The sequence below is a fragment of the Taudactylus pleione genome, unplaced genomic scaffold (assembly GCF_031769625.1).
Source record: "Taudactylus pleione unplaced genomic scaffold, aTauple2 ptg000378l, whole genome shotgun sequence".
Classification (NCBI taxonomy): Eukaryota; Metazoa; Chordata; class Amphibia; order Anura; family Myobatrachidae; genus Taudactylus; species Taudactylus pleione.
The window spans coordinates 6,936,498-6,949,235 of NW_028284779.1; the positions used below are offsets into that span (position 1 = coordinate 6,936,498).

The following is a 12,738-nucleotide window of genomic DNA, read 5'->3' on the forward strand; positions in this document are numbered from 1 at the left end:
ACGCGGCGCAGCTTCAACACAGCACCTGCCCACGCGGCGCAGCTTCAACACAGCACCTGCCCACGCGGCGCAGCTTCAGCACACACACAGCACCTGCCCACGCGGCGCAGCTTGAGAGCACGACAGCTTCAGCGCACACAGCACCTTCACCCTCCAATGCCTAGAACACAGCTTTAGAGCACACAGTACCTGCCCACGTGGCGCAGCTTCAATACACACAGGGACTGATTCAGCAAGGATCGCAAATGCGATTACGCACGCAGTCGGACAATTTTTGCATTCTGCGCATGCATCACAATGTGCGTACACGAATGTCTCACTGCGATCGCAGTGACTATACAGACCCATCGCGGAGGGATTGACAGGAAGTGACAGGAAGTGACCTCTTGAGGGTGGCGATGATCTGTGAAACGCAAGCGCGTCAGTACATTTGACCGCCATTGCATGGGCGTGCATAAATTAGCCATTGCAATGCGCAGCTTAAGTATTCACTGCCTGCAATGAAGTTAGCAATTTCTAAGTAAGGTCAAGGCTGCAGTAATTCTGCGTGAAGGACTGATGGTACTCGATGTTACCAATGGTTTCGCTATTTTGCTAAGTATTATGGATGTGTGTAAGGGGATGTGGGTGTCCTTATGTTAGCCTGCGATGGCATTGTGATTGCAAACATTAGCATATTTTCAAAATGTGGATCTGCGTGTGATTACGGAGCTGCAATAGCGATCAGTACTGAATCAGACCCACAGTTACTGCCCATGTGGTCAGCGCACACCACGCAACTTCAGCGCCCACAGTACCTGCCCACTCAGCATACACTGCACCTGCCCAGACTGCACAGCTTTTGCCCACACTGCAAAAGTTCCCACTCACATTATTGCATCAGACACTTGGGACCTCAGATCCCTGCACTCTGCCAATAGTTTGCAGTTATACTTAAACCATTTCATCCCAGTGTAAGTGGAAAGGCATCTTACCTCCAGGATCTCCTCCAGGTCCCTCACGGTCAGGCAGGTGTACTTGTCCAGGATTTTACTTTTGCTCTCATCAAATTCCTTAGTGGCCTTTTTCCAGTTGGGCTCCTCTAGGACTTGGAAGATAGCTGCCCCTATGGACAGGTAGAAGATGATGGCAGAGGTGAGGAGAGGTCCCCTGTCCACCATGGCAGCAGCTGGGTCAGAGCCTCACAGCTGTGGTCAGAGTGGCAGCAGGACTGTGCCCTGGCATGGGGAGCCTGGCAGTGCCGGCTGGGTGAGACAGAGCCCCTCTCACAGGCTGCCTCTGACAGAGCTCTCTCACTGTGGAGAAGTTGCTGTCGCCGGCCCCCGGCTGCTGTGGCTGAGTGGCCCCGGCATGGAGAACCCGGCAGCCCGGCCGCTCCCGAGCATTTATCAAGTTGCTGGTGGTGAGGCTCCTTGGAGCACTTTGCGGAGTGCGCCCTTGGCTGAGTGGCTGTTGCGCTGGGATACACGTGTCTGGCGGCTCACTGACTCAATATACCCGCTGCCTGGGGTTCTCCTCCTATATGTAGTGAGAGACTCCGAGAGATGGGGAGGGGAGAGGGTGAGGCCCGCCCCAGGCACCGATACACCGGGGACATAAAGTGACTTCTCCTCCCTCCCCTTCCTGCTCTGCTACTCGATTCAAACTTTCGGAAAAGTTTCCAAACAACAAACCTGAGCAGTGAGAGCTGCTTCCGACCCTATGTACAGTACCTGTGTGCCGGGTTACAGTACCTGCATGTACTTTGGTGCTGAAGTACCTGGGATGCCCAGGTTACACTATGTGAGTGTACTTGGGGTGCCCGGGTTACCCTATGTGCATGTACGGTATCTGGGGTGCCCGGGTTAACCTATGTGCATGTATCTGGGGTGCCTGGGTTACCCTATGTGCATGTATCTGGGGTGCCTGGGTTACCCTATGTGCATGTACTTGGAGTGCCTGGGTTACCCTATGTGCATGAACCTAGGGTATCCGGGTTACCCTATGTGCATGTGTCTGGGGTGCCCGGGTTACCCTATGTGCATGTACTCGGGGTGCCCGGGTTACCCTATGTGCATGTACTTGGGGTGCCCGGGTTACCCTATGTGCATGTATCTGGGGTGCCCGGGTTACCCTATGTGCATGTATCTGGGGTGCCCGGGTTACCCTATGTGCATGTACCTGGGGTGCCCGGGTTACCTTATGTGCATGTACCTAGGGTGCCCGGGTTACCTTATGTGCATGTACTTGGGGTGCCCGGGTTACCCTATGTGCATGACTTGGCGTGCCCGGGTTACCCTATGTGCATGTACCTGGGGTGCCTGAGTGGAATCGGTATGATTTACTGCTGGACGCATGTCCGGCTGTTGTAATCCCGACAGCGGCTGCCCGACATGGGTGAAATCACGATCGTCCCTAATTTAAGTATTGACTAACCTAATTCCCTCCCTTAACCCTCCCTTACGGGAGATAACCCTAACCTTCCACCCAGTGCCTAACCCTAATCCTCCCTCTAAGCGCCTAAACCTAAGTCCCCCGGGGGGTGCCTAACCCTAACCCCCCTTCCCCTAGCCTAACCCTAAGCTCCCGGGGGGGTGCCTAACCCTGTCCCCCTAGGGAACCCTAAACGGCTATCCGCGCTCGGCGCCCGGCAACCCTTCGCTTCGGGATGCCGTGCACCGGTCTCCAGGCGTTGGTAAAATGAGAGGCGTCTAGATTTAGATGCCTCTCATTTAACCCTCGCCGGGATTAAGCAGTCAGGAAGCCGGCTGACGGGATTAGGTCTGCCGGCTTCCCGACTCCATATCGCCTGAGTTTACCTATTTGCATACAGTACTTAGGTGCCCAAGTTCCCTTATGTGCATGTACTTGGGGTGCCGAGGTTAACCTATGTGCATGTATCTGAGGAGCCTGGTTACCCTATGGTCGAAACCGAAAAGGTCGAGATGGATAAAGGTCGACACAAAAATTGTCAACATGAAAATGGCTGACCCTTTTTTTTTTTTTTTTACTTAACCCTAATCTTCACCCTAACCCTCCCCTTGGTACCTAACCCTCCTTCCTGGTGCCTAACTCTTAACTGTCCTTGACCTTTTGACCCTGTCAACCTTTTGTGCTCATCAACCTTTATCCATGTCGACATTTTATGTGTCGACCCTTTTCCCCCCTGTCAACCTATTGCTTGTCTAACATCTGTTGTCTATGTAGCCATTGTGTATCTAATTATTGTCTATCTATTGACTGGATCCCATGTGCATGTACCTGGGCTGCCTGGGTATAGGGATGGCCACCGAATGTCCCCATCGATGGTCACTTTGATACTTTACATCGCTAGCAGGAAACTATCGACGGAAAGCCATATGTGGTTTGAACCAATGATGGGTATCACTACTGTGGGACACAGGAATGTGGTCAATCAGAGAAGGAGGACGAGGCTATGGTGCACAGCGCCAAAACCATTGACCATTGCTGGCAAACTATGGTTGCTAACCAGTGATGATCGCTGGCCATCCATAAATGGGTTCCCATATACCTGGGGTGCCTGGGTATAGGGATGGCTATCAAATTCCACCATTGATGGTCCCATCAGTACTTTACATTGGTGGCAGGAAGCATCATTTATGGGCATCACTACTGTGGGACACGGGAATGTGTTGGGTCGATCAGAGAAGGAGGGCGGAGCTAAGTGGCACGCATTGGGGTGGGGCTAAGATCAGTATACGATGAGAACAATAAAATTGCCACGTCACCATTGGATTTCTGCCATCGATTGCAAAATCATTGACCATTGGTGGCAAACCATTGATGGTCGATGGAGAGCCCTACTCAGGTTGCCCTATGCGCATGTACCTGCTGTGTCCGGGTTACCTATGTGCATGTATCTGGTGTGCCTGGGACTCCCTATGTGAATATACCTGGGGTGTCTGGGTTACCCTGTGTGCATGTACCTGCCATGCCTCGGTTTACTCTATGTGGGTATAGAAGCACTCACGAGTTACACTGTCCACGGACACTGAAAGTGGGCGTATCAGGGTTAGCACAATCCGGCGCACACTAGTGCAGAAGGGGAAAGCTGAAACTAGCATTTATATATTACTGCCGCTGCAACTCCACAAACAAAATCACAACCGCAGCTGAAACTGCATCCCTCCCAACTGTCCCGCTATTCAGGGACTGTCCTGCTGTCCCACCCACAGGCAGCAGTGGCCCACGGTGGGGGGAGATCACTAACTGCAGAGCAAGGGGGTGGATAGATGCCGTGCGCATGTGAGGGGAAGGCCAGGGGGCAGCCCAGCCTCTCCTGGAGTGCTGGGCTCACCCCCTGAGTGATCTAAACGGGGGAATGGATCGAGACCATGCCCCCTTTACTGATAGGCCGCATCCAATTTTCGGCTACGTGGACGTCCCGACTCCACAATTACAAATGTTGGGAGGTATGCAACTGTGACCACCTCTGATTCAGGCCCGCAGAGGGGTCTCGCCAATTAGCTGTGAGTGGTGCCAGTTGCTATTGTAAGGTTGTGGAAACTGCACAGCAACTTACCCACCTCGCGGCACAATCTCGTGGATTTTTTGTACGCAGCCTATAGGGCTGTTACTGTCGGGTGCAGTTTTCAATGGTGCGGAGTTATGGTGGCATACAAGGACACACCAATCTGTATTATAGCGTGCACGGGCGCTAAAAGTGGGCATCTCAGTCAGTCACGCGGATGTAAAGAAGGGAAGGAGTTTGTGGGCCATTTCCATAAACTCGCAGATGGGTGATAGGCAAAAGACGCTTCTGCATATGATCTATACTCTTCTCTATATAGGAGACTTAAGCTGTGTACACACTAAACAATGTGTGTACCCAGCGATGCGATGGAGGACTGCGAGGGCGACGTCGGGTGGCCGGTACACATTAGAAGATTTGGGCCCTCATTCAGAGCCGGACGCAATTAGCGCTCGCTCGTCCTGAAAATAGGGGTGGCTATTCAAATGAACCGTTTGCTGTTTGCGGTCTGTTCACGCCTCTAGGTCTGAACGAGCGAACAAAACTTGAGGTCGTTTTTTGGCAAACTACGCCCCCTGGCCGCTCGCATCCTACGTCATGTCCGCTATTTATTAGATTAATCGAATACATCGAACAGGGTATGAACTGCTTGCTATTCTGGTGGTCGGTTTTTGCTACCACAATTTTGCGAGAAATTCTGGCTATAAAATAACCCAGTGACGTGGTTAATGACGCTGCTTTTTTAATTATGCACACCCATAAAACGCCCGTTTTGACCTTTAAGCACGCCTGCGTTCTGATTTCCACTCCCCGTTTTCAAGCACCTTCCCCTGATACCACCCACATACGCCTCCTCCTGTCACTCAAATTATCAGGCATTCGCTATTTTGCGAGCACATGAATTTCGACCGCACTGACTGGTTCGCGCATGCGTATAACGATCCATACGCATGCGCAGTTGGCCAAACATCGCTCGGAGCGAACGAGCTGCCACTTACGAGTGGCTCTGAATCAGGCCCTTGGTCCCCAACCGACCGATATGTCGGAACCAGCCTCACCCCGCTGTACGGGGCCGTCAGTCACATTGACAGATTGAGCTAGCATGTAGGGCTGGCCGGACGATGCCACTGATGACCAAACGGGAGCACGCATGGGCCGATATAGTGGGTACACAGTAGATGATTCTGACGATGTCCACCCAATTGGGCAAAATATCATCTAATGTGTACCCACCTTAAAGACCATGGTTACACACCTGCTAGCTCGGGCATGGCCAGAGAGTCTGCAGGGCATGCTGACACATGTAGCTCCACAGCAGCTGTAGGGACTCAGGTTACTGAGTAAGTTGGATTGTTAGTACATCTATGTCTTGGTGCAGCAGTCCTCTTTCCATGCCTGTTAAACATCACATGGTTTATTTTTCTCAAATGTAAGTATTTAAGAAGCCTATTGTATTTAGCAAAATAACGATGTCCTTAAAACTGGTGGAAACTGCTATTTACCCATGTTTACGGCAGAATTAAGTAGCCCCATATCGTAACAGTGCTAGAAATCAGGAGATATCGACGATATTAGCTGGAGCCGAGGGCAGTGCTCATCACAGGATTTTTGGTTTGTATATGAATGGCTGCAGTTGCGCAGCTGGGTCCAAACTATGAAGTAAGGTGATAGCATATGCACATACTTGCCTACACTCCCGGGAAGGTCGTGAGCTTCCCGAAAATCGGGTGGCACTCCCGGTCCTCCCGAAAAGATGGGCAAGTCTCCCGGCCGGTGCTGCATCCCCCCGCACCCCTCCTCCACCAGCATCCGCTCCGGCTTTTAAATACATAAGTGGGCAGTGCAGGGGAGCTGATGATGCGATTCGCACTGAATCGCATCATTGTGGCCCCGCTCACTGCTGCACAATGCCGGTACTCTCGGCATTGAGTGGCGGGGGCGTGGCCGCGATGGCGCGGTCGTGGAGTTACGCCCCCCGATCTGCCCCCAAATTAGCGTCACGCCTCCCTGCTGTACAGATATGCCACATTGTTGGCATGTATGCATGAAGCTGCATACACAATGATTTTTTGAACGATTATTGTTAAACGATATAGTTTAATGATAATAGTTTGAAAAAATCGGTCACTTTCTGAGTCATAGATGAACGATAATCGTTCATGCGCATTCACGTTTGTAGTTTGTAGTTCAGTCAGACTTGTCAACTCAACGATTTTCATTAAGGGAATATGCAAAAATCGTTTGTAGTTCAAAAAAATCGTTCATTACACTTTAAAAACCTGACAGATAATCTGACAGAAAATCGTTCATAAAATCGTTGGTAACAAAATCGTTGTGTGTGTATGCACCGTGGGCCATCACTTTACTTTTTTTTCTTACTCCTCGTCTAGATGGGCTTTTATAGGCCGTCAATCACTTTGCGAGCAACAAAAGTAAAAAGTACCTTGATGCATGAGCAATGCGACTCAGGCGCATTGCACAGACCACCAATAATCGCTCAACTGCGTAATTGTTACTGCTATTGCAGTCTATAGGAATTATTATGTATTTTCAGTGCATCAGCGCTGATCCAGTGACATTTGTGAATATACGTGGTAGTTAAATGCTGCACAAAGGGTCCATATACGTAGCCTCCTTACCAGAAGTCCTGCCTATCCCCAGCGGCGCTGAGGTGGAGTAGCAGGTACTACTTACCCAGCCTTGGCTTGTTCCAAGGGCCTGGTGGGCACACTTTCACATACTATATTGGTGGGGGCGTGGCACCGTTTCCCGTATATGGTCATTACCTCTCAGTAGCATCCAGGCCCGCTGTATATCTTGACAGCTTTGCTTATCCCTTGTGTTACGACTCACCCCAGTGCACTTGCATTGTGAGGCAATTATCACTAGCATTAAGATTAATAGGAGGGCTCTTGGAAGATCTAAAGGAATTCTGAGGAAAAGAAGGCAAACAATGGAACTATACTAAAAGCTCTGCAGGTACATCATGAAAACTTAGAGCCTGATTCAGAGTTGTATGCAAGCCTGACGCCACCTGCGGCATTAGCATATTATTTACAGCGGCTGCATACAAAATCACAGCGGCTGTACAATAGCATGCGACTCTGAAACAGGCCCTACGTGGTAGATGTACCAAGTGTTAGAGAGAGATAAAGTGGAGGCAGATAAAGTACCAACCAATCAGCTCCTAACTGTCAGCAAATGTTGTGAGACTATAACACGGTATATGGTTAGCATCCCTTTAAATACCAGGCCCCCGAGCTGTGTTTGCATCTAAAGCAGTTTAGTACAAAGACGCCAAACATTACAACCTGATTGTTTCTGTGTCCATGAGGAAGTAAGTGCCGTGTACTGTGCCCCAGGCACGAGAAAATGAAATCCTGCCCTTGTGTATTGTGAGCTCCTCAGAACAGGGAAATCCTGTAGTATAGTCTGACCGCCCCACTGTGTTTTTCCATGTTTGACGCTGTGATATGTCAGAATTATGAATTATTTTTCTCTTTAATTAATCAGCCTGGAAAATTACTGCTAGTGACAAACTCCAACGAATCCCCTGACCCAATTATATTGGTGCGTACGTTCCCAGAAATCTCGGGTGCTGCTCCCAGCCTCCCAAAAGAGCATTAAAGTCTCCTGGTGGCTGACCCGCATCCGGCCGGTGCCGCCCACTTTCCGAGTAAAGTATGTGGTCCGAGCGCTGAATTATTTAATCGTAGCCACACTCCCGCTCTACAATGCCAGTAATCTTTGCATTGTATAGTCGGGGCAGCGCCACAATGACGTGATCGGGTAGTGATGCCCTCGCACTGCTGCCTATGGTGTGCCACACCCCTCGCACGCTCCCCACGCCACCCCCCTATGCCGCACCCCTCACTGTGCCCACCTGGCTGCCCTCCAGCCTGAAAGTCAGCAAGTATGTACTGGTGTTCTTTAGAGCTTACAATCTAATAGCTGTGAAACACATATGAGACGTGAGGCTGACCAAGCCTGGTGAGGTAAGATATTGGTACCATTATCTAGCCATGGGTGGGTCAATTCTGACGCTCTGAACGAGGGCCAACCAACAAGAATAATGTCTGATTTGTCCTCACCTGGAGGTGTCCAAAGTTATGCTGGGTGCACACTGGGCCTGATTCAGAGCCGGACGCTCTTTCAGAGCGCTCGCTCTGAATCAGTGCCCGCCTATTGTATTTTTAGAGCGGCCTCCTGGCCGCACGCTTAGCTGTGGGTGACCACCCACAGCTAGTGCAAGCGGCCAGGATGATGGTCAAGACCATCGTGACCATCGGACTTGCGACGAGACCCTTGTGGTAGGGTCTCGTTGCAGCAAATCCCAGTGGACTTCTTGCTCTTACAGAGCAAGAAGTCCACCCACTGACATCACTTGTGATGTCAGTGGGGCCGGCCCCAGACGGTAGGTGTTCCCATGGGAAAGCGTCCGTCTGGGCAGCCACGCCCCCGGCCCGCCCACCAAAGGGAGCATGCTGTCACTCAACATCGACAGCATGCCCCCTTTGTAGCGAGACCCGGAGCGACGGGTTGCCCGTCGCTATCCGGGTCTCAGGCCCATTATACAGTATATCGGCCGATCTTGTGATCCCCGACGGATCACAACAACCATCGTATAGTGTGTATGGGCAAATTCACCCAATTAATCACTATGGGAGATGCCATATTTACCTAGCTCCGGACTGCAAAGCATTCTGGGGTTTGGGCCTCGCAGCTTAGACCCATCTGAAGATGCAGAGCTGTGGGAGCTGAGAGCTCCGGGGCACTGCAGCCCTGTCAGTCTCCAGACTCCACTCCTGCTCCAAGTCACTTGTCATGTTCTTCCTTCCGTCCAGGCTCCACGGCACCGCTCCAGAGAGAGGATAGAGGAAGTGGGGAGGGGAAAGGATGCGGGGGACGGAACACAGAAGCAGGGGGAGGAGAGAGCCATATGGCCCCCGCTGATTAAGTAATCGTCTTGCTGCGAGTGATACTTAAGTATCCAACTTGCAGCGGGGGAAACTTCACACCGGAGCAATTCATCATTGCTCCGGTGCAGGGACAGCTGCTCCGAAAGGCAGATGTCCCCGTGGTTAGTAACACAGCTACAGAAGTAGCTGCGTTGCTTACCTCTCACCCATCCGCGCGGCTACACATGCGTGACCTGAGGTTACACATGCGCAAAGCCGCCGGAGAGGTAGCGAGAAGGCGTCGTCCCCGGGAACTCCTTCCCATAGGAAGGAGTGAGGATCCAAGAACAAGCGCCATCATCAGATGGCGCTTGTTCTCGCAAGCAAACTACAAAAACTTTCAGCTTTCTGAGTTTGCTGAATATCAGGCGTCCTTTTCGGACCCCTGATGATGCATGGCCTGGTAACCTAAATACTAGCGTTTCCTCATGGTTACCGGGTCATTTATTCGTTTGATGAATAGGCCCCTTATAGAGAGTCTTATCTTCACTTCCAATTTCTGTAATGTCTGCTAGCAAAATCTTTAGCGGACAAGATGTCAGATGTGTATCCCAACGTTTGCATTGAGTGTAGTGAAAGTGAATGGACGCTTTGCTCCCATTTCCTATTACTTTCCCATGAAACGTCTGGTTGGGGCTTGTTTAGATCAGAGCTGTTTATGCTGTTTAATTCTCATCTTGGAAAGTGTTGAAGAAATCTCTTAATCAAGCTTCTCATGTGCATTGCAGTTCTTGCCAAATTCATCTCCGTCACCTGAGACTAAACACATTGATTCTGACATAAGAAAGAGGGCGTCTGTTACTGCCAAACAGATCATCTTCTGACTTCTGGTCCATCGCTCCAAGTGACCGCTCCCCGAATTGCTTAGAAATACGCAGGATGACGACAAAGCCAAAAGTGACATAGAGGTTGCAGCCGCCTCGCCCAGCATTCATTCAGCTGTGATGATGCTATTTTCCACCATGTAATCTATAATCATCTAGCTCAATTATAATACCATTGTTGGGTTAACTAGCGGTTTAGGCAGGTCCGGGCTAACCAAGTAAGTTAACGGCGGGTTCACTGGTGAGCGATAGTGGTATGTTTCGTACAAGGAAAACATGGGGAAAAAAATGTCTTTCATTTTCTATTATGTTATCTTCCTAATAATCTCTCTGTGGGCAGGATGTACTAAGGCAGAAATGTGGTAAAACCCGCATTTCACAAATGTACTAAGTACATTCGTCCTGGTGGGTAACGCCATCTTTAGCTACCCAATAGAAGGGGATGGGCTTCTTATCGGGCTGCCCCATGAGAGCGATGCGCCTTGGGAGGACCAGGGATCCCTCCCAGCTCCCGCCGCGTCATGCACATCCACGATGTGGTACATCCCACCCTGTTACTTATGTGTTATTAATGCATAACCAAATAACTTGGATGTGGGATATTGGTAGAGCTTATCATCCATTAGGCAGCCAAGAAGTCTGCCTAGAGGAGCCCAGGTTATTGTAACCCATTTTTGCTGGGGGGGTTTCAAATAGAGGGAGGGGCTTAAACTAGACAATCCTAGGACAAGATGTCATTTATGAAGGTAACCATACCAAGCATAAATTCTAAGCAAGATAAGTGTCAGCTCAGAACTTGATTTAAATTAGTAATGTTAAACCTCTTTTCCATCAAAAACCCGGGTCCGACCTGGGTTTTTGGACATGGTTCCAACCCAGGTCAGACCCCATTTACACTGCACCTTCGATCTGGATTTTCTCAAGTCAGCCCCGTTCACACTGAACCTGGGTCTGCCCTGCTAAACTTGTGAGGTCATAAAAAGTGGGAGGTGACTGCTCCACAACCACCAATCAGCTCATTTTAGGCATGACCCAGGTTGGATAACCCGGGTCACACCGTTACACTGCACCATTACCCGGGTCCAACCCTGGTAGCTACCTGGGTTGGTTTGCTGGGTCACTTGACGCGGGTTATTTTTCAGGGACCCTTTTATACCCCTTTTACACCAGAGCAAAAACCTGTGTCTTTGCTGGGTCTACCCAAGTCGCAGCTCAGTGTAAAAAATAACCCAGGTCAACGGACCCAGCAATCCAACCCAGGTAGCTACCAGGGTTGGACCCAGGATGGACCAGGGTAATGGTGCAGTGTAAATGGTGCAACCCGGGTTATCTGAGCTGGGTCATGCCTAAAATGAGCTGATTGGTGGTTGTGGAGCAGTCACCTCCCACTTTTTATGACCTCACAGGTTTAGCAGGGCAGACCTGAGTTCAGTGTGAACAGGGCTGACCTGGGATTACTCCCAGGTCGAAGGTGCAGTGTAAATGGGTCGAAGGTGCAGTGTAAATGGGGTCTGACCTGGGTTGGAACCATGTCCAAAAACCGAAGTCAGACCTGGGTTTTTGGTGGAAAAGAGGTATTACATTGAGCTGCAACCCGGGTAGACCCAGCAAAAACGCAGGTTTTTGCTTTGGTGTAAAAGGGTTATTAGTGTCCCTCTCACCAATGGGACATTAATTATCATTAGAAAAATGCATTGTGCCAAAAACGTGCACCTACAATAAGTATATACAGTAGGTGAGTATGGACCTTTGGTCAGTGTACAGTATATTGGTTGCTGGGTCTGAATATTGTGATGTTCTGTGTTATTAGGAGTTGGTATTTATTTATGAGGAGGTTTACACCAAATACATTGGAAAGATGCAAACGGTTGGAACTAGGGTAGAAAAGCAATGGTGCTAACAACTGCAGCTCCACATAATTTGTAGCACATCCGTCCCCCAGTTGTCGGTAGTGTGTCGCGGGTCACCAAGGGGACATTATTAGAGTTTTTTCCTTCCCTCATCTGACTTGGAGCAATTAGCTAAAACAGTGGAGGTCAGTAACATAGAGCAGAATGCACAAGGCTGCAAGCCCCATACTGCAGAGCACTGGGGTTCTCTTGGACTCCCTTTGGTTATTAACAACATTGGTACCCCTGGAGTGGCAAATTTGCAGTCCCAGTATACAAGAAAATTAAAAAGACACACAAACACAATTTTCTAATAAACGTTAATTGATTAAATTATTTACCCAAAACCTTCAATCATCACTTCATTAAACACACATAAACATTTTTTTATTTTAATTAGGATGGGAAAAAAATTATCCCCAAAAAGTCACCATAAAAATGAATCAGCTGCACACTACAAATGACGGACGCTACATAATCCAACCCAGAAGTCACCAGCCAATCACAAGCCTCACGCTGGCCACTTGTATTGGCCAATAAATATTAAGAGAGACGGAAGAGAAGATTTAATTTGGCTTATGATGGACTCTAGTAAT

The 12,738-nt window shown here is 49.8% G+C and overlaps 1 protein-coding gene across 1 annotated transcript in view; it reads right to left on the reverse strand.

Moving 5' to 3' along the window:
• KCNK5 (potassium two pore domain channel subfamily K member 5) overlaps positions 1 to 1,472 on the reverse strand; it is a 34,292-nt gene extending 32,820 nt beyond the window's left edge. Inside the window, exon 1 of the mRNA XM_088445325.1 lies at positions 975 to 1,472. Coding sequence (XP_088301451.1) covers positions 975 to 1,160 — 186 coding nt within the window. The 5' untranslated portion in view covers positions 1,161 to 1,472. The remainder of the gene's footprint in view (positions 1 to 974) is intronic.
• Between the last annotated feature and the right edge of the window lie 11,266 nt (positions 1,473 to 12,738).